The sequence below is a fragment of the Salmo salar genome, chromosome 18 (assembly GCF_965601325.2).
Source record: "Salmo salar chromosome 18, fSalSal1, whole genome shotgun sequence".
In the NCBI taxonomy this organism is placed as follows: domain Eukaryota; kingdom Metazoa; phylum Chordata; class Actinopteri; order Salmoniformes; family Salmonidae; genus Salmo; species Salmo salar.
Window position 1 is genome coordinate 40,528,668 of NC_138308.1, and position 21,333 is coordinate 40,550,000.

The following is a 21,333-nucleotide window of genomic DNA, read 5'->3' on the forward strand; positions in this document are numbered from 1 at the left end:
TCTGGTTACTAATCCTACCCAGTAACTAGAATATGCATATACTTATTATATATGGATAGAAAACACTCTAAAGTTTCTAAAACTGTTTGAATGGTGTCTGTGAGTATAACAGAACTCATTTGGCAGGCAAAACCCTGAGACATTTTCTGACAGGAAGTGGATACCTGATGTGTTGTATTGACTTTAAACCTATCCCATTGAAAAACACAGGGGCTGAGGAATATTTTGGCACTTCCTATTGCTTCCACTAGATGTCACCAGCCTTTACAAAGTGTTTTGAGTCTTCTGGAGGGAGATCTGACCGAACAAGAGCCATGGAACGATGATGTCCCATTAGACACCTGGCGCGCGAGTTCATGTTGGGTACCCTCGTTCCAATACGTTATAAAAGAGTATGCATTCGTCCACCTTGAATATTATTCATGTTCTGGTTAAAAAAGGCCCTAATGATTTATGCTATACAACGTTTGACATGTTTGAACGAACTTAAATATATTTTTTCCCCTCGTTCATGACGAGAAGTCCGGCTGGCTTAGATCATGTGCTAACAAGACGGAGATTTTTGGACATAAATGATGAGCTTTTTTGAACAAAACTACATTCGTTATGGACCTGTGATACCTGGAAGTGACATCTGATGAAGAGAATCAAAGGTAATGGATTATTTACATAGTATTTTCGATTTTAGATCTCCCCAACATGACGTCTAGTCTGTATCGCAACGCGTATTTTTCTGGGCGCAGTGCTCAGATTATTGCAAAGTGTGATTTCCCAGTAAGGTTATTTTTAAATCTGGCAAGTTGATTGCGTTCAAGAGATGTAAATCTATAATTCTTTAAATGACAATATAATATTTTACCAATGTTTTCTCATTTTAATTATTTAATTTGTGACGCTGACTTGACTGCCGGTTATTGGAGGGAAACGATTTCCTCAACATCAATGCCATAGTAAAACGCTGTTTTTGGATATAAATATGAACTTGATAGAACTAAAAATGCATGCATTGTCTAACATAATGTCCTAGGAGTGTCATCTGATGGAGATTGTAAAAGGTTAGTGCATCATTTTAGCTGGTTTTATGGTTTTGGTGACCCTGTCTTTGACTTGACAAAACATTACACACAACTCTTGTAAATGTACTGTCCTAACATACTCTAAATTTATGCTTTCGCCGTAAAACCTTTTTGAAATTGTAAAACGTGGTTAGATTAAGGAGATGTTTATCTTTCAAATGGTGTAAAATAGTTGTATTTTTGAAAAATTTGAATTTTGACATTTATTTGGATTCAAATTTGCCGCTCTTGAAATGCACCTGCTGTTGATGGAGTGCACCACGGGTGGCACGCTAGCGTCCCACCTAGCCCATAGAGGTTAACAGCCAGATGTTATGACAGGAGGAATGCCCCACACCATTACAATACCCACTACTAGCTTTAGCAGCCAGATGTTATGACAGGAGGAACGCCCCCACACCATTACAACACCCACTACTAGCTTTAGCAGCCAGATGTTATGACAGGAGGAACACCCCCACACCATTACAACCCCACTACTAGCCTTAGCAGCCAGATGTTATGACAGGAGGAACGCCCCCACACCATTACAACCCCGCTACTAGCCTTAGCAGCCAGATGTTATGACAGGAGGAACGCCCCCACACCATTACAACCCCACTACTAGCCTTAGCAGCCAGATGTTATGACAGGAGGAACGCCCCACACACCATTACAACCCCACTACTAGCCTTAACAGCCAGATGTTATGACAGGAGGAACGCCCCACACACCATTACAACCCCACTACTAGCCTTAGCAGCCAGATGTTATGACAGGAGGAACGCCCCCACACCAAAACAACCCCACTACTAGCCTTAGCAGCCAGATGTTATGACAGGAGGAACGCCCCCACACCATTACAACCCCACTACTAGCCTTAGCAGCCAGATGTTATGACAGGAGGAACGCCCCCCACACCATTACAACCCCACTACTAGCCTTAGCAGCCAGATGTTATGACAGGAGGGATGCCCCACACCATTACAACACCCACTACTCGCTGCTAATGACCACTAAACAATCTAACTTGGATCCCTCCTTTGGCTTACTTCCATGCTCCCAGCCAGAGAATGCATCCCAAATAGCACCCTATTCCCTTCACAGTGCACTACTTTCCACCAGGACTCACAAGGTGTCCCATATGGCTCTGGTCAAAAGCAGTGCACTACATATGGAGCAGGATGTCATTTGGAATGCGGGACCAGGGAGAAGTATGTGGGAGGAGTGCCCTCGGTTACATTATGGCTTGCCATAGATCAAGGGTAGGATCTTCATGATCATTACACCACTGAAGGTGACAGGAAGCATTTACACAAGTGATCAGAAGCTGATGTGGAAACTGCTCATCCGAACATTTTCTGGAGGGGAGAGCAATAGAAGTGTAAACCCCCCCCCCCCCCCCCCCACACACACACACACACACACACACACACACACACACACACACACACACACACACACACACACACACACACACACACACACACACACGCTCAACTATGTAACCAAACACACACACACAAACACAGACACAATATATCATTTCCAATACCAAGTAAACAAAGACCTCCAAACATCCCAGACAACCTGAACAAGGAACTGGATGTGAATGTGACGTTCACTTCCAATACAAAGGGAACATCGAAACGACACATTGAATACTCACTGCATATAAAACGACTAACAAATATACATCATACCAACATGTTAAATATGTGAAGTGGAATAAACATCATACCAACATGTTAAATATGTGAAGTGGAATAAACATCATACCAACATGTTAAATATGTGAAGTGGAATAAACATCATACCAACATGTTAAATATGTGAAGTGGAATAAACATCATACCAACATGTTAAATATGTGAAGTGTAATAAACATCATACCAACATGTTAAATATGTGAAGTGGAATTAACATCATACTGTACCAACATGTTAAATATGTGAAGTGGAATAAACATCATACCAACATGTTAAAAATGTGAAGTGGAATAAACATACTGTACCAACATGTTAAAAATGTGAAGTAGAATAAACATCATACCAACATGTTAAATATGTGAAGTGGAATAAACATCATACCAACATGTTAAAAATGTGAAGTGGATTAAACATCATACTGTACCAACATGTTTTAAAAATGTGATGTAGAATAAACATCATACCAACATGTTAAATATGTGAAGTGGAATAAACATCATACCAACATGTTAAATATGTGAAGTGGAATAAACATCATACCAACATATTAAATATGTGAAGTAGAATAAACATCATACCAACATATTAAATATGTGAAGTAGAATAAACATCATACCAACATGTTAAATATGTGAAGTGGAATAAACATCATACCAACATGTTAAATATGTGAAATGGAATAAACATCATACCAACATGTTAAATATGTGAAGTGGAATAAACATCATACCAACATGTTAAATATGTGAAGTAGAATAAACATCATACCAACATGTTAAATATGTGAAGTGGAATAAACATCATACCAGCATGTTAAATATGTGAAGTGGAATAAACATCATACCAACATGTTAAATATGTGAAGTGGAATACCTGCTTCTACACCTGCATTGCTTGCTGTTTGGGGTTTTAGGCTGGGTTTCTGTACAGCACTTTGAGATATCAGCTGATGTATAAATTGATTTGATTTGATTTGATTTGAATAAACATCATACCAACATGTTAAATATGTGAAGTGGAATAAACATCATACCAACATGTTAAATATGTGAAGTGGAATTAACATCAAACTGTACCAGCATGTTAAAAATGTGAAGTAGAATAAACATCATACCAACATGTTAAATATGTGAAGTGGAATAAACATACCAACATGTTAAATATGTGAAGTGGAATTAACATCATACCAACATGTTAAAAATGTGAAGTGGAATTAACATCATACGGAAGAAATAGAAACATACTGATATTTGCAAAATCAGTTCATCATGGCACCAGGAAATACAAAGATAATCCATTCACAACAAAGATAATCCATTCACAACAAAGATAATCTATTCACAAGAGACGTGCCATAGGCTAACACATGTCACAGGCCCACCGGACAGAAGCTCCGGTTCCCATATTGCTGACATGATGGGAAGCTGTTCACTGTCTGCTTTAGCAAGATGCAGCTGGGTGGCCACCTCTGGGCAGCCTGGGGCACACATACACACACACACACACACACACACACACACACACACACACTGATTATAAAGACATGGGACCAGAGGCAGCCTTAGAACGTAGGAGCAGATCAGGACCATATGTGTTAAATAGCTGGCTGAAATATTGTCTCCTCTTCCATTCTCACTAATCGCAGCACTAAGAGCACTCTTTTCAATACCTCATTTATTTCTTAGAATTTCTGATAAACTTTACTTTGATTTCATTAATGAATGCTTAGACATAGTCATGTTATATACAGTAGGGCTACTTAAATGCAAAGATATTATCAATCATTTTTAGGCTACTGCCTGAAATGAGATTTTGCACAATGCTACAATTGTACTTATTTTCCTTTCAGTTATTATTTTTCACATAATATGTTTACATTCATGTGCCAATATGAACACATGAAAAACCCTTTATCCATCTATCAGTAAGGTAAGGTGGTGGGACAATTCAATGTATTCACAATTGGTTTGAATAATGGCCTATATTATACAAAACCAACTCATTAGAACGCCTTTCTTTCAGTAGTCTTTGTGAACTTACGGGCACACATTTGATTATTCATGTGGAAAGTTTGAATGGGGGGGAGGGGGAGGGAAACTTCGCCCCTGTTCCCAGAACAGTGCTATAATGTGAAGAATATTTCCAAAATGACACGAGCTGAACACCGTCCTATTTTTAATCCAGCACTGCAGGGCACATTTAACAATTACCCTCCAATCTGCATATCGTCTGAAGTGCAAGGGTGCATTTTTACATCTTTAATGAACATGTTTTATTCTCCAGTGTTTTTAATTCAAGAGCGATTTAACAAATGTGTCCCTGTTATTATGGTGAGGTAGATGGGCCTACGTAGCATTCGATTGGCAGATCAGTCTGCAGTAAGTTCTTCACCGTACTAAGAAAAGAAGAAGAGAGAGAAAAAGAGAAGAGTGTTTGAAAAGTTGTTCAGGAACAGGTGACAAAAAGGTGAGGTCTTTCTATATCACCTGAGGTGTTGACTTGTTGCACCCTGTACAACCACTGTGATTATTATTATCTGATCCTGCTGGTCATCTATGAACGTTTGAACATCTTGGCCATGTTCTGTTATGATCTCCACCCGGTACAGCCAGAAGAGGACTGGCCACCCCTCATAGCCTGGTTCCTCTCTAGATTTCTTCCTAGGTTTTGGCCTTTCTAGGGAGTTTTTCCTAGCCACAGTGCTTCTACACCTGCATTGCTTGCTGTTTGGGGTTTTAGGCTGGGTTTCTGTACAGCACTTTGAGATATCAGCTGATGTAAGAAGGGCTTTATAAATAAATTTGATTGATTTGATTGATTGATTGATTACCATATATAAGAATAATTTCAGTATACGGGCCACTGTATCATCATTTACTGATGATGATGATGATGATGATGATGACCTCACTCAACATTTCCAGTATAGACCATCACAGGAGGTTAAAGGTGCCACCAAACGTTTCAGAGTTTCAAACGTCCATACCACACTTTCTTTTTGACTTTTTTCATGACTTTTTTTTTTAGTTTATTTTCTATTGGTATAAAAAACTGAACAAGGTTCAAATGATTCTAACTGTCTTGTGGTAGACTAGAGTAAGCAGGGTCAATACTTATGAACTGGAGTGACCCTTCTGGTCAAACTAATTGCCATCGTTATAAGTACTCAACCTGCATGGCCTATCTCCATGTGTGGCAAAACAATGTGTATAGGCCTACATGTAAAAAGAGAGTCAAATAAAAATTATTATTATTATTATTATTATAATTATAAAAATAATAATACTAAATAATAATAATAATAATACAATATCATTTATTATACTTATAATCAATTTAAGCCTTATCAGAATGGAAGTAATAGGCTATGTACGGGCTATGCATTGTTTTCGCGTTTCACATTTAAAATGCAAATCAGAAGATGTTAATTTTGGTTAATCATTTGTGGTACCCGGGGCATAGAGAGCTCAGAAACTCCACAGTCTGACTGCTTTTGTACTCAGGGTATGGAAAGTAATTTAACAAAGTAATTGAACAAAGTGTATACTAATCAAAGTCATCTAACCTGAATCCTCTTTCACTTGCAGTTGGATTTTTCACTTACAGCCCAATGGTAGGCTACGAATAAATGAACCCTATTCGGTGTGTGTGTGTGTGTGTGTGTGTGTGTGTGTGTGTGTGTGTGTGTGTGTGTGTGTGTGTGTGTGTGTGTGTGTGTGTGTGTGTGTGTGTGTGTGTGTGTGTGTGTGTGTGTGTGTGGAGACGGAGGCAGAGAGCGAAAGAGAGGGAGAGCGGGGACAAACCGACATGAGATGAATGTAATGCTAGCTATCATCTTAGAAGTTCAAAGTATCTCACAATTGAATTCAGAATAAATAAATGGTACCTAATATATGAATTTAAATGTGTCGCATTTTTACAGCTCTACTCAAAGATACAGCGATACTCAAAATCAAGTCGTTATGCTATGTGGATTATATCATCTGAAATATGGACCTAACAGTTGTAAAACTTTTACATTGACTTTTATTTCAATTCTTAATTTTTCATGATTTCATATGAAAGACAGTAACATTAAATGAGGCTGCAGTCATCCAAGAGCAATACTTGAATCGACATATTTCGTTGCTTCCGGTTCCAAAGTATAGGCCTACAAAAAATAATATTCCACACAGTAGCCTGTAATGAGGAATCAAGATGGAACTGTAAATCTGAGCCTCTTTACGAAAAAAATGTGTCCCCAAAAAATGATGCGTAGTCTAAAATAGGCCTGCCTATCTTGTACAATCATCATTAGTGTGTCTTGTCTGCATTGCAATGTTCAGAATATCCTTTGATGTGGTTGGGGTAGGTCTACCACGAATACAGGGGAACCATCTAGGATATTGAAGACGCCAAGCCGGAGAGGAAGCTCAGAGTCCGGGTCGGGCAGGTGGATTAGCCTGCAAACAGAGCTTCGGACCAGTGGCCAAAAATGATGACTCTGAGCTGTTGGAATCACGTATAATTCGTTAAACCAATGTCATTTTTTTGCCCCAGACATGACATTTGTAGGTTTACTTTGGCTTCTGTTCTGAAACAAGGCCATGTCACTGTTGCTAAGCAATGTCAAGCCAACCTAATCATAGACTCTGTCGTTAGTCTAATAGTCTACCCGTCACGTTTACAGTTAACGCAAAACCAACCGTTAATGTATATTGGTGATAATAGTTCACTTTACAGATAGGAGTGTGTCTCGTGACATTCTGAAAGTGAAGAGGTAGATGATATGGATCCAGAGAGAATCATATCCTTAGTGTTATTGATAAGCCCTCCTGTTAAAACCAGGTTAGAGGTTACAACACCTTTACGGTGGGAAGGCTGTGTGGTGCGCCCTGGATTATCCAATCTAAAACAGACAAATTTGATAACTTTTCAAACGGTGTGTGTGTGTGTGTGTGTGTGTGTGTGTGTGTGTGTGTGTGTGTGTGTTGGTTGATCAGCTTCAAATTGTATATCATTTAAAAATATATGTAATTTCGATACATTTGATGCGTTTAATTCAGAATTGTATAGACATTTTAAAACATCTTCGATGCCAGAAAATTAATCTATTTTTTACTGCGATGCGTTGCATAGTGCTTAGACATACTGGGAGGTTTTGCATATCCATTTTGGTGAACATTTGTTCTATATTGTTGTCCCATACGGTTAATAGAAAACATAGATCACATACTAATTCACCTTTTAATTTTGAATTTAAATGGGAAAATCAATGGAAAACAGTTGTAATGATCTAATTAATTATGGTAAAATTAAAAGCAAGTGCAAAATCAATCTTTGGATGGTGTTGGAGGATGGAATCAAATTGGTGCGCCATCTGTTCCATCGGACGCTCTGCTCGCGACTAAGCAGCTATTTAAAGTCGCGTGCATGGAGCTAATTGAACTGAGCTGGGGGTAAGACCTTTTCGAAATTCAATACTCCAAATAACTCTCTCTTAGCATTCTGCAAAAATGTATTGGTTTTTGTGTCTAATTGAATTGAGGCCTTCAAATGTGACGAGAGTTATTTTGTGGGGTGGGGGGGTTGTTCCTGCATGGAGTTTCACCTTGTAGACTAATATAATGTTATCGTGAAGGCTATAGTTGGAAGATAGCTCAGAATTTGACAGAGAGAAGGGACGTTCGGGAGGGCGCGTGCAGTAGACTGGGGTTCCTCGACGTCCTTCGCTTTATTGTCTCAGCTTTCAATAACGTTTTGACGCGCTGCAAGACCTACTTGGGTGACATGTGACAAACATACGGACGTGATAGGAATAGTAACGTTCATTTTCAACAGTTCAGTATTAGTCAAAACTCATTTTAATATTTATATGATCATTTTGAATTATTCAATAATCAAGTTGGTGAAAATAAATCATTCAGAAGAGGAGTTTAATGTGAAATGACATAATTACTCAGCCTATCATATAGTGGCAATTATGTTTTTTTTATGACCATACAATAACTGCATTTCATTCAACTTGAAATATGGAAGTTTCATGTAAAAAAAAATTCTCAACACCAAACCGCCAATAGATTGTGTCAAACAATAAATAGGCCTATAGCTTTCGAAATATATTATTTATTTATTGGATTTTTTTATTTTACAAACATTATAAGATGTTCAATGCAATATAACAATACACATTTGGCTAGCAGCTCATTGAAATGAAATGATTTATTCTTTTAACTCCCCCATGAGATCCAAAGGATACATGTTCGACTAAAAGCCAAGCAGTGATCTCAGGTCCTAACTGAAGACAGTCGACCGCAGGCAGCTAGAAGTGAAAGTCACATCGATTGGGTGACGTTGTCTTAACAATACGAAGGTAAACGAGACTAGAGGCAAAGCAGCAGCAACAGACAACTGAAGAAAAAAAAACATCTTCTTCGAAATAAAGTTCGTTACTACTCACTGTCTCGCTACTACTAAACTCTGTTATCGCTGACAATATTACACGTTTTTTCTTGCGGGACCTATCGTGTATTCAACGTTTTTTCTAACAGGATCCATCGTGTATCCTGCAGACGGAGCTCCTAGTTCTGTACGGTTCCTCTCCTCCTCTCCTCTGCCTTTCCCTCTCCATGACACTTATAGACTACACAGGCTATTATCAAACTGAGCGAAAGATAAATTGCTCTCTGTCAATATATTAAACCAATTTTCATGGGTGTGGTCACTGGTGTCCCAAAACATGTCGTCTCCCCCCCCCCCCCCCCCCCAAAAAAAAAACTATTGGCGTCCATCCCGATGTGGGCCTATTTATCGTAAATAATTCCCTTTCTGGCCTACACCCTGTCAGTTGGCTGTTCTAGCCTACTGTAGGTTATGTACAGTTCAGGGCTTGTAGAAATGAATCATCTACAGCCACTCTTGGACTCGCGTGCTCATAAATAAAATGGTGGTTATGCACATCATGTAAATAATCCAAGTGAACCACAAAAATAAGAAACTTTGTAAGTCAATGTCTTCTTAAAGCCCACCGCCTGAACACAACTTGCTTTGGGTCTGCTATAAATTGCAGCGACCGGAACTTCAATTTATTCAGCCATCGTCTTGTTTAATTTCCACTGAATCGCTTTTAAATCGGATCTGACCCTGTGTAGGGGCTGAATAGAACGGCCTCTCTCTCTCTAAAAAGAGGGGTGATACGAGCCAAGGAACCGAACAGAGGGTCAAACACGCCACACACGCGCCCTGTGCTATTCAAGTGATAGGACAATGAACATAAACATAGTCAGCATCTTTGTATTCATTTACCATATGCGGTGTTTACAATTATTTTCATACTTGGTCCCCTAATGTGGAGGGGGGGAAACATTAACGCCTCATTTTTTTGCACTTGGAGACCAAATCGCGCAGAGCACAAGGGCAGCGGAAAAGAATTGGGGGGGTCTTGTAGAAAAAAAAATAAACTTAGCTTTAGGGGAAATGTGCAGTGGAGTGTGAAATTACACCCTATAGTGCTACATATTGTACCAGAAGCTCACTCCAAAAACAGTAGGGCCTATAAGAGAAATTATCCCCTAACCTGACCAGAAGGCAGAGCAATATATGTAGCCGCCTATGTTCCTCAGAGATGTCCCCCCCAAAAATACAAACACCCCCAAAAATATCGAGTGCCACCGGGCACGCGGCTCTCTCATCCAACGTTGGACCTTCGTGAGGGTCTCCCTCCATTACTGGCCTTAAACAACATGTCGATTGAAGACGTTGGAGACATTCACACTTATAGCCTATGGGTCTATAAAAAACGAATTCATGTAACTTAACTCTAACAATAATTTTTGTGTTAATTATATTTTTGCTGTTAATTATTATGAATACTAGGAATATAAATAAGAACAAGAATAATCAATAGTGTTTGTTATGGTTAATATATTATCATGATCAATATTGATATTCTTTGAACTTTTCGCAGGATGATGGTGGCTCTGTAGACCTAGCCCATAGCCTACACTTGAACTATTTAATGTATCTAATTAAATCAACTAAAATAATTTGATATCAATAATAAATAATAAATACATCTGAAATAAGACCCCCCCCCCCCAAAAAAAAAAGTTGAATGAATTTGTGTCAGAAAAAAAGAGTACATTCTGTTTGGTAGGAGCTGGAAAGGAACTACCTGAATTGTTTCAGTTTGATTTAAATGATTCATTTGATTGTAATAATATGGCCGGTGGTATAACAAACACTAGGCTTTTTGACGCATTACAATTCTACATTGGCAGTGAAATTGAATCCATGCAATCACTGACATGTGGGCCTATTTATCGAAGCTGATCAATATTCATATTACTGTCATCACTAATCCCGTGAACACCGAGCATCCACGGTTTGACTTGCAACCGGAGTTGTAACTTCTTTTGACAGCAGAAGTATACGGTCGGTTTAAACGGTTTAGACAAATGAAACCTGTGAGCGCCATCTACAGAAGGTGTGGAGGAGAGCACTGCGGGTTGTGTTCACACTCACTGCCAACCCCCCACACTCCGCTCCCCTGTCCAATCTCACCTCCAGCCCCTATACTACTACCAGCCCCTCGGCCCAGTCAGCGCAGCCTGTACATCCATCACAGGAAGCTGGTCATCATCACCCAATCAATAAAATAACATAAAAGGTCAATGTATCGATGACCGATTGTCCAGAGCCCTCCATTCACCTCTTCAAGCCCCTTCTCGTTATACTTCACATAGTAAGTTAAACCTATATGCATAAGACATGCAGCGTTTGTTTACATGTAAACAACGTGCAAAACAATCGCATTTGAGCTGTAGGCCTTACATAGCAAAACATGTCAAATACTTAGAATATACACGCATGAAGCATTAGCGTCATTAAGTAGACTAGAACAACGATGCATTCCAGCAGCCTACATAACATAATCTCAACAAGATAATAATGATTTACCAAGCCAGGAAATATGCGTTAGGCTATTTGTACAGTTATGTCAACTTGTTCACCCAAATGTTAGTCTATTCCTATCTCAGTCCATTATTCATCTAATAAGATAAACTCTAGATATTGATAAAGTCAAAAATGGCTTTCATTTACCCCTCGTCCCGATCTAATGTCTGGAAACTCTGATCTTAAAACTCCGAGTCAATTCCTTGTTTATTTTCCCTCCCCTTTCGGTGTGTCAGACCCTGGGACCTCCTCGTTTGGGCTCCAGGTTTTTGCGTTGGCGAATCACAAAGTGTTGGAATCTATTGCCTTTGTCTGACAACTCATCCATAAGCAAGGGGGTCCGCGGAGGGGAGGGGGGCAGGCAGCTTGCTTTTAGAAACGCACACACGGCGAGGGGCTTCATTCTCAACCCAAAGATTCAGGCTAACGCATCCACCCCATTTTAGAGTCAAGGAAAAGGGGAAGGTACCAGGGCACCAGACTCCCCACAGTGTCCATGTTTCTTCTGTCATGTCTATGCGTATCTGAGCGTTCTACCCACCGCAACCAAGCAGCAAATCAAGGCCGGAACTAGGATCTATCTATTTACCACAGGACTGTCACGAACGGTTTTAGACGTAAAGGTTTGTCCTATTCGTCATCATGTTCTGAGAAAAATCATCTCATCATTCCAGGTTTTGAAAATCCAACTCAAACTGAAAAACATTTCCACGTTGATGAACCAAGCGTCGGTCATGTTCTGCACCTGAGCAGCAGTAGCCTCTATTCTCGGCACGGACTGTTACTACGACGGCAACTTTTAGAAGAAGTTAAACCCTCTCATTGACTGAGTGGAGGGAAAAGAGAAATCTTTAATCGAATAAAGTTTTTCCGTTTCTTCCCATTTTTATCTGCATTACAAAGGCGAAACGGCGACTTCCATTGATTACCCGTCTTTCCTTTGCTATCCGATGGATATTCACTGCAAAGTAGACCCGTTCTCAGCGATGCACCGTAAGTAGATAATGAGTTTTTCAGATATTGTTGTGTTTGCAACGAAAACTGAGCCTGTGAAAGCAGATAATGATTATAAATAGGCCAATAGCCTAGCGAATATGATCGTTGACAGCGATGCACTCATTTCACTGACAATGCAACACCGTCTGCATGTTGTTGCATATGACAACCGACAAACAAAAACACAGCAGCGTATTCATGTAGCCTGAATTACAGTGGCGTTGGGAACAAGCACATCCAATGAAGTTCGATGGGAATGTTAATATTTGAAAGACACATTTTAAACTATTTTTTAACTGAAAACATTGCGTTTATTATATGTGCTTATTTACAGACCGGCGCACGTTCATCTAATATATTATTTTGTTTGTATTAAACTCAAATGTGCATAATAAACTCCTAAAAAGGCCTACGTTTTGTGTAGCGTTACCAAATTAGGAAAAAATAGAAGAACAAAACACGTCACATTGGAATTAGTAAACCTGTCACCAGGTTAATAAGAGTCATTGACAGGTCCGTGCCAATTTATTAGGCCAATATTCTAATAGGCACCAATTTATTGATTTACCAAATAACACTTAAACAATATACACATTAAAATAAACAGTGTCTTAATTTAATATAATATTGTTACAAATTTACTTGACATGATATTGAAAGGCCTATTGTTGTTGTGCAGGTGAAATAATGGATGGAGTTAGATGTTGTTTTGCTCAGTCTTGTGAATAATTTACCCCCCCTTTTTTCTTCATTTACAAAATAATATGTAATATGAGTAATCAAAGCGCTTAATTATTTATAATTAGGGAGAAAAGAAAATGAAAGAGCGTGTAACTCTATAGCCAACCCGAGCCGTGGGCCAGAATTGAAAACATATCCCGCCTTGTATTAAACGATATAGACGAGAGATGATACGTATTATCACTGCAGTGTTAACATTTTATAAAATACAATCGGTCTAATTAAAGTATGAACAATATTCCTACTATCATATAGACCATTTATGCTAATGATGCATGTGTTTATAAATGGTTAATTACCTCATTTTTTGGGGGGGATTGTAAAATTACAGCATTGCTATTGAACTGGATAGCCTACAGGAAACTCTAGCCTGATTTTCAATGGCGGAACAATAATGGACAACCAACTATTCACGTACAAATATGTTATAGTAGCTCATGGTAGGCTATAATATGTTATAGTAGCTAATGGTAGGCTATAATATATTATAGTAGCTAATGGTAGGCTATAATATGTTATAGTAGCTAATGGTAGGCTATAATATGATACTGTCTCCTAAAAGTTCGAGCCGACGTGACCTTGTCGCGCACATCTTCAGAGTAGCCTACAAACAGAGTTGATAAACATTCCAAAATCCATGAATTGATGACGTCCCTGGGAAAGAATAATTATTTTCCCCAACCCACAACCACATGTCCTCCTTAAAATACACACTGGGATACTGGACCATTCAAATCATATTCAACACCGGATGCTTAGATATGATTTGTCTAAAATGTTCAATTGAACCGTTCTAATGCCATACAATGCATTATAGCTGAGGTGATACTATAACCTAAAAAATCTCCCACACCCCTGTATTTAATGTTATGGTTTTCTGTGCTGTTGTTGTCTCCCATATAGGGCACGGCGGTGTGAACCAGCTAGGCGGGGTGTTTGTCAACGGCAGACCCCTACCTGACGTGGTGAGGACAAGAATCGTAGAACTCGCGCACCAAGGAGTGAGACCCTGTGACATTTCGAGACAACTACGGGTCAGCCACGGCTGTGTCAGCAAAATACTGGGCAGGTAAGACGGTGGGAAAACTACCAATCATGACACAGAAAGACGCACTCTTCAAAATTTTTTTTTTTAAATACACCTGTCCTGCAACTCTTATCCCTACATATTGGCAGATCCCAAATAAAACAGATTCGACCAAAATATAACAAAACACGGCTAAAAAAAGAGTGGAAACACGTCAGTATATTAGACACACAGAATGAGGATATAGGAAACAATATCTGACGTAATCCTAGTCATCACGAGGAGCGGTAATGTGTTTGTACACAGCTAAACTGGCATCCCCGTAATTTAGGCTATATCAGATTACAACTGAATTGTATTGGGTTCGTGTCCGTACGACATTTGAATGTTTTTTAAAAATATTTTTCAGCTATCAAAAGGATTTTAAAAGGTATTTTGTTTTAATGCACTTGGAATGTTTGTCTAAATGAGTTAAATAGCAACACTTGGTAGCATGTCATTTGAAATTAATTGCATGTTTTATTAATATTTTCTTAGTCTTTTTGGCAAAGACAATAAAGTTGGACACCATTGTAATGGGTTGTAGCCGGAAGGAATAGCTAAATTATTTGATCATAAGTCTTCGCTGTTATTTTTTGGATCCTACAAAACGATTTTAAGTCACTCCACCTCACAGAGTTAGAGTATAGCCTAGGCTATAAAGTATATATATATATAACGTTTGCCTCAGAAGACAATGTGCACATTTTGGAGATGTTTGTGGGTTGAATGCCCTGTAGGCGCAACACAGTATTTTGGGGGCAGAAGGTGCATAACATTCGAACACATCCACAAATCTAATGCTAATTTAAATCAACTCTAGCCAAGAAAAGGAAGAATTGTCCATCCAACAGATAGCCTAGATGTTTCATGATCGATACGTTGTTGATTATTGTTGCAGATACTACGAGACCGGAAGTATAAAGCCAGGAGTTATTGGGGGGTCCAAACCAAAAGTGGCGACTCCAAAGGTTGTGGATAAAATAGCGGACTACAAGCGCCAGAATCCGACCATGTTCGCGTGGGAAATCAGAGACAGACTGTTAGCTGAGGGCGTCTGTGACAACGACACGGTTCCAAGCGTCTCGTCCATTAACAGGTAAACACTATTTCTTTATTAATAATTACATAACCAATAAGCCTATTCCTTTGAATGAAAACGTAAAATAGTATTATATCACCGTCAAACATCTGGAAAATATATAAAATTGGGAAACATTCTTGCAAATTTCATCAAGAAATTTACAAATTACAATTATAGCAGCAGTGCTTTCGTCTCTCCATGTTTAGGCCTCAACGCCTGGCCTACATTTAATTTTTTGACTTTATTATATAGTGTATAATTGACTTCCATTGGCTGTTATACGGGGAGAACATATGTATGACTATTTAACAGTATGCCTAGGCTACATTTCATTTGTGAGTGTTTTAAACACATCCTTATGCCTCAAATTACGGAGGTCAAATATTTCTAAAGCATCTTCAAAGTCCTGATGAACTCTCAAGGTATTGCTATCAATGTATGTTTTCCATCTACGAACTGCACTGCAGAACAGGAGCCTATAGGGCCTACAGCCCAGAGTTTGACAAACTTTTTCTCCCATCGAGGGTGGTCTCGACGGTGCAATTCAATCTTTCAGTCCAAACTCCCCCAGCAATGAGCAGTATATCTTAGGACGAAGTGAATCTGTCTGGATGAAAACAGATCAATAGGGCAAGCCGGTGACCAGATCCCGCGTGGCACCGAAAGCCGAGCAATTGTTCAATAGCAGCACATCTAATGTGTTGTATTGGACATTTTCTTTACAGTTTAGGCCTATAGCTGGTTTGGAGCTCTGTGGAGTCGTGTGGTCTATTTAAAAAGGAGTACCTGTTTTTTAATTTAATTTTACCTTTATTTAACCAGGCAAGTCAGTTAAGAACAAATTATTATTTTCAATGATGGCCTAGGAACAGTGGTTTAACTGCCTTGTTCGGGGACACCTGTATGTAAATATATCGTATAATTTTTTTATCCGATTTGCCTTTGGTAAATGCAGTTGCACTTTGTCTTATTTCACATATCGCTGTAATAGTTTGTAAAATAATGGGATTGTTATCTGCCAAATCATTAGGCCTATAGTACTGTATTTGTCCAACCAGCCAAACAAAGAGTGGGAAGTGTATTTTCACTAAAAACACGTGTTATGAATTCATTATCAAATGACATTTTATGTAAATAGATATTCTGAAAACTTCCTCAAACAAATGTAATTTGGAGAGGATCCTGCCTGTCCGCTGGTTAAGATTACACGTGCAAGATTGAGGTCAGATGGTGTATTTATGGTTGATATGGAGAAGTGTATTATAATAGCACGTATAGCCTTCACTTCTGTAAAGTAACAAGGAAACATCATGATCACAAAGAGGACTTTGAGTGCATTGGTGAAACAGACCAAGGGGTGTAAGAGAGATAGCAGAGAGAGAGAGAGAGAGAGAGAGAGAGAGAGAGAGAGAGAGAGAGGGGAGGGGGAGAAAGAGGTAGAGAAATAGACCCCCTACCCGCCAGAGATCCTTGGTGATGAACTTTCGTTAAGAGGCAGTGTTCCATAGAGGCAGCAGCAGCATCACACTTTAATGAGCTGACTGCAGAAAGAGCATGGACAGACAGCCCCACACAAGACATCTTTTTAAATAGAGAAAGAGCTGAAGAAAATTTCATTTCATGCCTCGTGGTTGCTTAAAAAGGCCCATTTAAGCAGCCTCAGACACATGTATGTGATAGATTCAAAATGTACATTCATATCATTAAAAGACCCACCTATTAAGTTTTCAATTAGAATCCAATTCCGCTTAGCTATTTTTGAACTGAAATAATCCCCTATGTGTCTTTGTTTATTATGGGGGGTGGGGGGGTATTAAAATGTGAATTAAACTAAATGTAATTCTATTAACCAAAGACGAAACCTACTTTGAATTTATTTTTAATTTCATAATGCTGAATATTTCTCTTTGTGAAGTGAAGAACCTTTTAGTGGTTCAATGTTAAATGTAAATTATTACACTTTATTCTATACACACACACACACACACACACACACACACACACACACACACACACACACACACACACACACACACACACACACACACACACACACACACACACACACACACACACACACACACACACACGCATTCATTATCTCAAACACACGTGATTTTAACTCAAGTCGGTCCAATTCAATATTTTGACTGAATTGTTGGATAGTAATTGTATGAAATATCTGTATAAACCTGCTTCCTTGAGAGCAGAAAAAGGCTGTTCTACAGTGGAAGGTTCAATGCTAACCATGCATCAGTAGACTATATGTCTAGGTTACAAGCGCGCTACACATTCCCAATAAGTGTTTTGTAAAATGGTCTTCAAAACATGGCTTGATGTCCCATCCAGTACACAATAGACTAGGCGGTAACTTCATATTGGCCAGTATAGCACTTATCTTTAAACAAGCTGAATCACATGGAGGATTGGCTACACTAACAGAGCTTAGACAAAGGGAAAGACTGGGACTACTGACCGCTACTCTAAAAGGGCTTTTCTGGCCAAACAAAAGTGACCCCAGGACTGTTGACATAAGATGATCTAGGTTTAAACACTCTTCCCCTGTATGCATTATTAACTGTTACAGAGATGCTGTTGTAGTTGGTGTCTGGCTGGACTGGGTCTGGGCCACCGCGCCACAAGGAAGAAATTACCCCACAACAAGTATCCCCGCTAGCCGCTACTAGACATAAAAAAGGTCCTCAATGGCGTTCAATAATATTGATTCAAAAGTAAAGCAATTTTAATATTTCTTCAGGGGATTTTCAGCAACAGCTAAGTCATTAATTCATTCCTTCAAATTGCTTATTCGATATCAAGAACATGTATTCCAAATAAAGTCTTTTGGATTTATATTGCACACAGAAGTCAGGGGGTCAAATAACTGTTATGGAGTGAAGTGAAAAAAAATGTAAATAAAATATTGATATGTGATCTCTGGGAAGGCTGGTGATTGTATTGTAGCTTTGCCCTAAGGAGAGATCTGACAGTAGTGTGTACTTTACTCCTTCAACCTCAAAACAATATCAATATCACAGCCATCTAAACAATATATAGTTGAATATCTTAGTCCTTTGAGTCTACAGTCACCAACATAAATATGAGATTTTGAGGGGTTTCAATTAAAATACTGAAGGGTCTACCGGTGCATCAGTCTAAGTAACATAATAAAAACAAATCCCCATCAAAATCCATCAGTTTAAGCTAGAGATATCTTTATTTGTTTTGCATGGGCTGAGTCTCAATCCACCACATCGAGCCAGTGTCGGCCTTCCGCATCTGCAGTTGTTGGTGGTCAACCTACAGCGGTGTTTGTCAGACCATGAGACCCCCCCCCCCCCCCCCCCCCCAAAAAAAAAAAAAATCGATCTTCTCACAAATAAGTCAGTAGCGTCAGAACGGTTTAGCCTAAAAAAAACTAACATGAACACTTTATGGCAAGATGAGATTCTCACGAACACATTGGTGTTCTCCGTTTTATGACCTCATGGGACTCGTCTGAAGGTAACTTGGTACTGGTTTAAAAATGGAGTTATGGAGATAGTCTTGTGCCAAAAAAATAAAAAGGGGTTAAATATGTGTGCACTATTTCCTGAGCTTTCTGATATCTTCTAGATATGGGACAGACACTTCAAAACCTGTTTCCTTTGCCGTTTATGAATGTGTTATTCAATGTGTTTCTATGGCATATAGTAGTAAAGGCCAAATACAATATTTTATCAAATGATTTAAAAATATATTTTTTATACCTACACAGGTCCTAAAATTCTAAATCAAATAGTGGAATGATGTCCCTCCCACCCCCAAATGCTTAGACTTTTAGTTAACGTCTAAAATAATGTAGCTAGTGTCAATTGTTCAATTGTTCAGTTTCAGACCAAGCGGTTCAATTTGTAAGATAATGTAATAAAATAGAGGTCTTAAATAACTATACTATTACGTTAATAAAATACAAAGAAACGTTGAATTCTCAACAACAGATCTGTGTTAGGATCAGGAAACCAAGCAAACGTGAACTGGGATACGTGTTATTATTTATCCTCCTAGTCCCGACTCCACCTTTAACGCTCCGTCTGTGTTCTAAAATAGGTACACACCATGTCATACATGATAAATAGTTTTAAAGTTTACACATTACAATGACAGCTCCCCTCTTCCCCACGGTGCCAGTCAGGTTAAAGGAATCTAATGCTGGCGTAAGCTTGTGCAAGGCAATAAGGAAATATTGCTTTCCTGTCACATATAATTTATAGCTTTCTATTTGCATCTGTTTGGGCCTGTGACTAATCCCCAACTTTTTTCTCCCCCAAAGCCCTCGATCAATAGACCCTCGTCCACACCAGGGTTGGCACTGGGGGCTGCTGCTGAAGCTACAGAGACCTTAGAGCTGTGGTCAGTCCCAAATGGCAACCTAGTCCCTATATAGCGCACTACCCTTGACCATGGCCCGTTGGGATATAGGGTTATGGGTGCCATAGGGCTCTGGTCAAAAGTAGTGCACCATATAGGGAATAGGGTTGCCATTTGGGACGCAGCCCTGGCCAAGCCAAGGGGCAGCAGTCAGAGAGAGAGCCCTGGAAACCTTTACCGTGTGGCAGGGAGAGAGGGAAAGAAGGAGCGAAAAGAGAGAGAAGGAGAGAGAAGGAGAGCTGATTAGCTCAGGCCAGGTAGAACCAGTGAAGCTAATCATTGAGGTGAATTGATGTGATTTCATGCTTTGTTTGCAAGATCACCTCTCAGAGAAAAAGTGCAATGAAGACTTTTCTTCTGTAGATCTCACCTTTTAAAGGTACAGTAGGCTTTCTAACATGTAGGCACTGCTGTTTCTACATCTGGACTTTGGATTAGATCCATTCTTATGGTGAGATACTACTGACATCTCACTCAGACACATTGCATTATGGGTCCTGGTAATAAATAGGGCACTATATAGGGAATATAGTCCAACATCTGTTCTACAACATCAATCTGTGATTAGAAGAGCTTTAGGTTGCAAAAACAAGAACAAGTTAACCACTGACCATTCTGGCCTTTCATTCACGGCGATGTTCAAAATGATAGCCTCATGCTGTATTGTGTGAAAAGTCAGTCAACTGATCCAAGAGCAGGAGGAACCACTGCCGCCATCTCGTCAGTCAACTGATCCAAGAGCAGGAGGAACCACTGCCGCCATCTCGTCAGTCAACTGATCCAAGAAGAGGAGGAACCACTGCCGCCATCTCGTCAGTCAACTGATCCAAGAAGAGGAGGAACCACTGACGCCATCTCATCAGTCAACTGATCCAAGAGCAGGAGGAACCACTGACGCCATCTCATCAGTCAACTGATCCAAGAGCAGGAGGAACCACTGCCGCCATCTCGTCAGTCAACTGATCCAAGAAGAGGAGGAACCACTGACGCCATTTCGTCAGTCAACTGATCCAAGAGCAGGAGGAACCACTGACGCCATCTCGTCAGTCAACTGACCCAAGAGCAGGAGGAACCACTGACGCCATCTCGTCAGTCAACTGATCCAAGAGCAGGAGGATGCACTGACGCCATCTCGTCAGTCAACTGATCCAAGAGCAGGAAGCAGCACTGACACCATCTTTTCTTTCCTGTGATCGCAGGATAATACGAACAAAAGTCCAGCAGCCTTTCCACCCGTCTCCAGATGGAACATCCCTGTCTGCACCAGGCCACACCATGGGTAAGATGTATCATAACCCTAACCCTTACACCAGGCCACACCATGGGTAAGATGTATCA

The 21,333-nt window shown here is 39.6% G+C and overlaps 1 protein-coding gene across 2 annotated transcripts in view; it reads left to right on the plus strand.

Annotated features, from left to right (window-relative positions):
* The first annotated feature begins 12,022 nt into the window (after nt 1–12,022).
* The window catches only part of LOC106598011 (paired box protein Pax-2a), a 103,701-nt gene continuing 94,390 nt past the window's right edge, over nt 12,023–21,333 (plus strand). The window contains exons 1-4 of one of the 2 annotated variants that reach the window (XM_082964965.1): nt 12,023–12,691; nt 14,339–14,504; nt 15,403–15,600; nt 21,195–21,274. In XM_082964965.1, coding sequence (XP_082821091.1) covers nt 12,649–12,691; nt 14,339–14,504; nt 15,403–15,600; nt 21,195–21,274 — 487 coding nt within the window. In that variant the 5' untranslated portion in view covers nt 12,023–12,648. The remainder of the gene's footprint in view (nt 12,692–14,338; nt 14,505–15,402; nt 15,601–21,194; nt 21,275–21,333) is intronic. The other variant, XM_082964966.1, reaches the window with a different exon arrangement.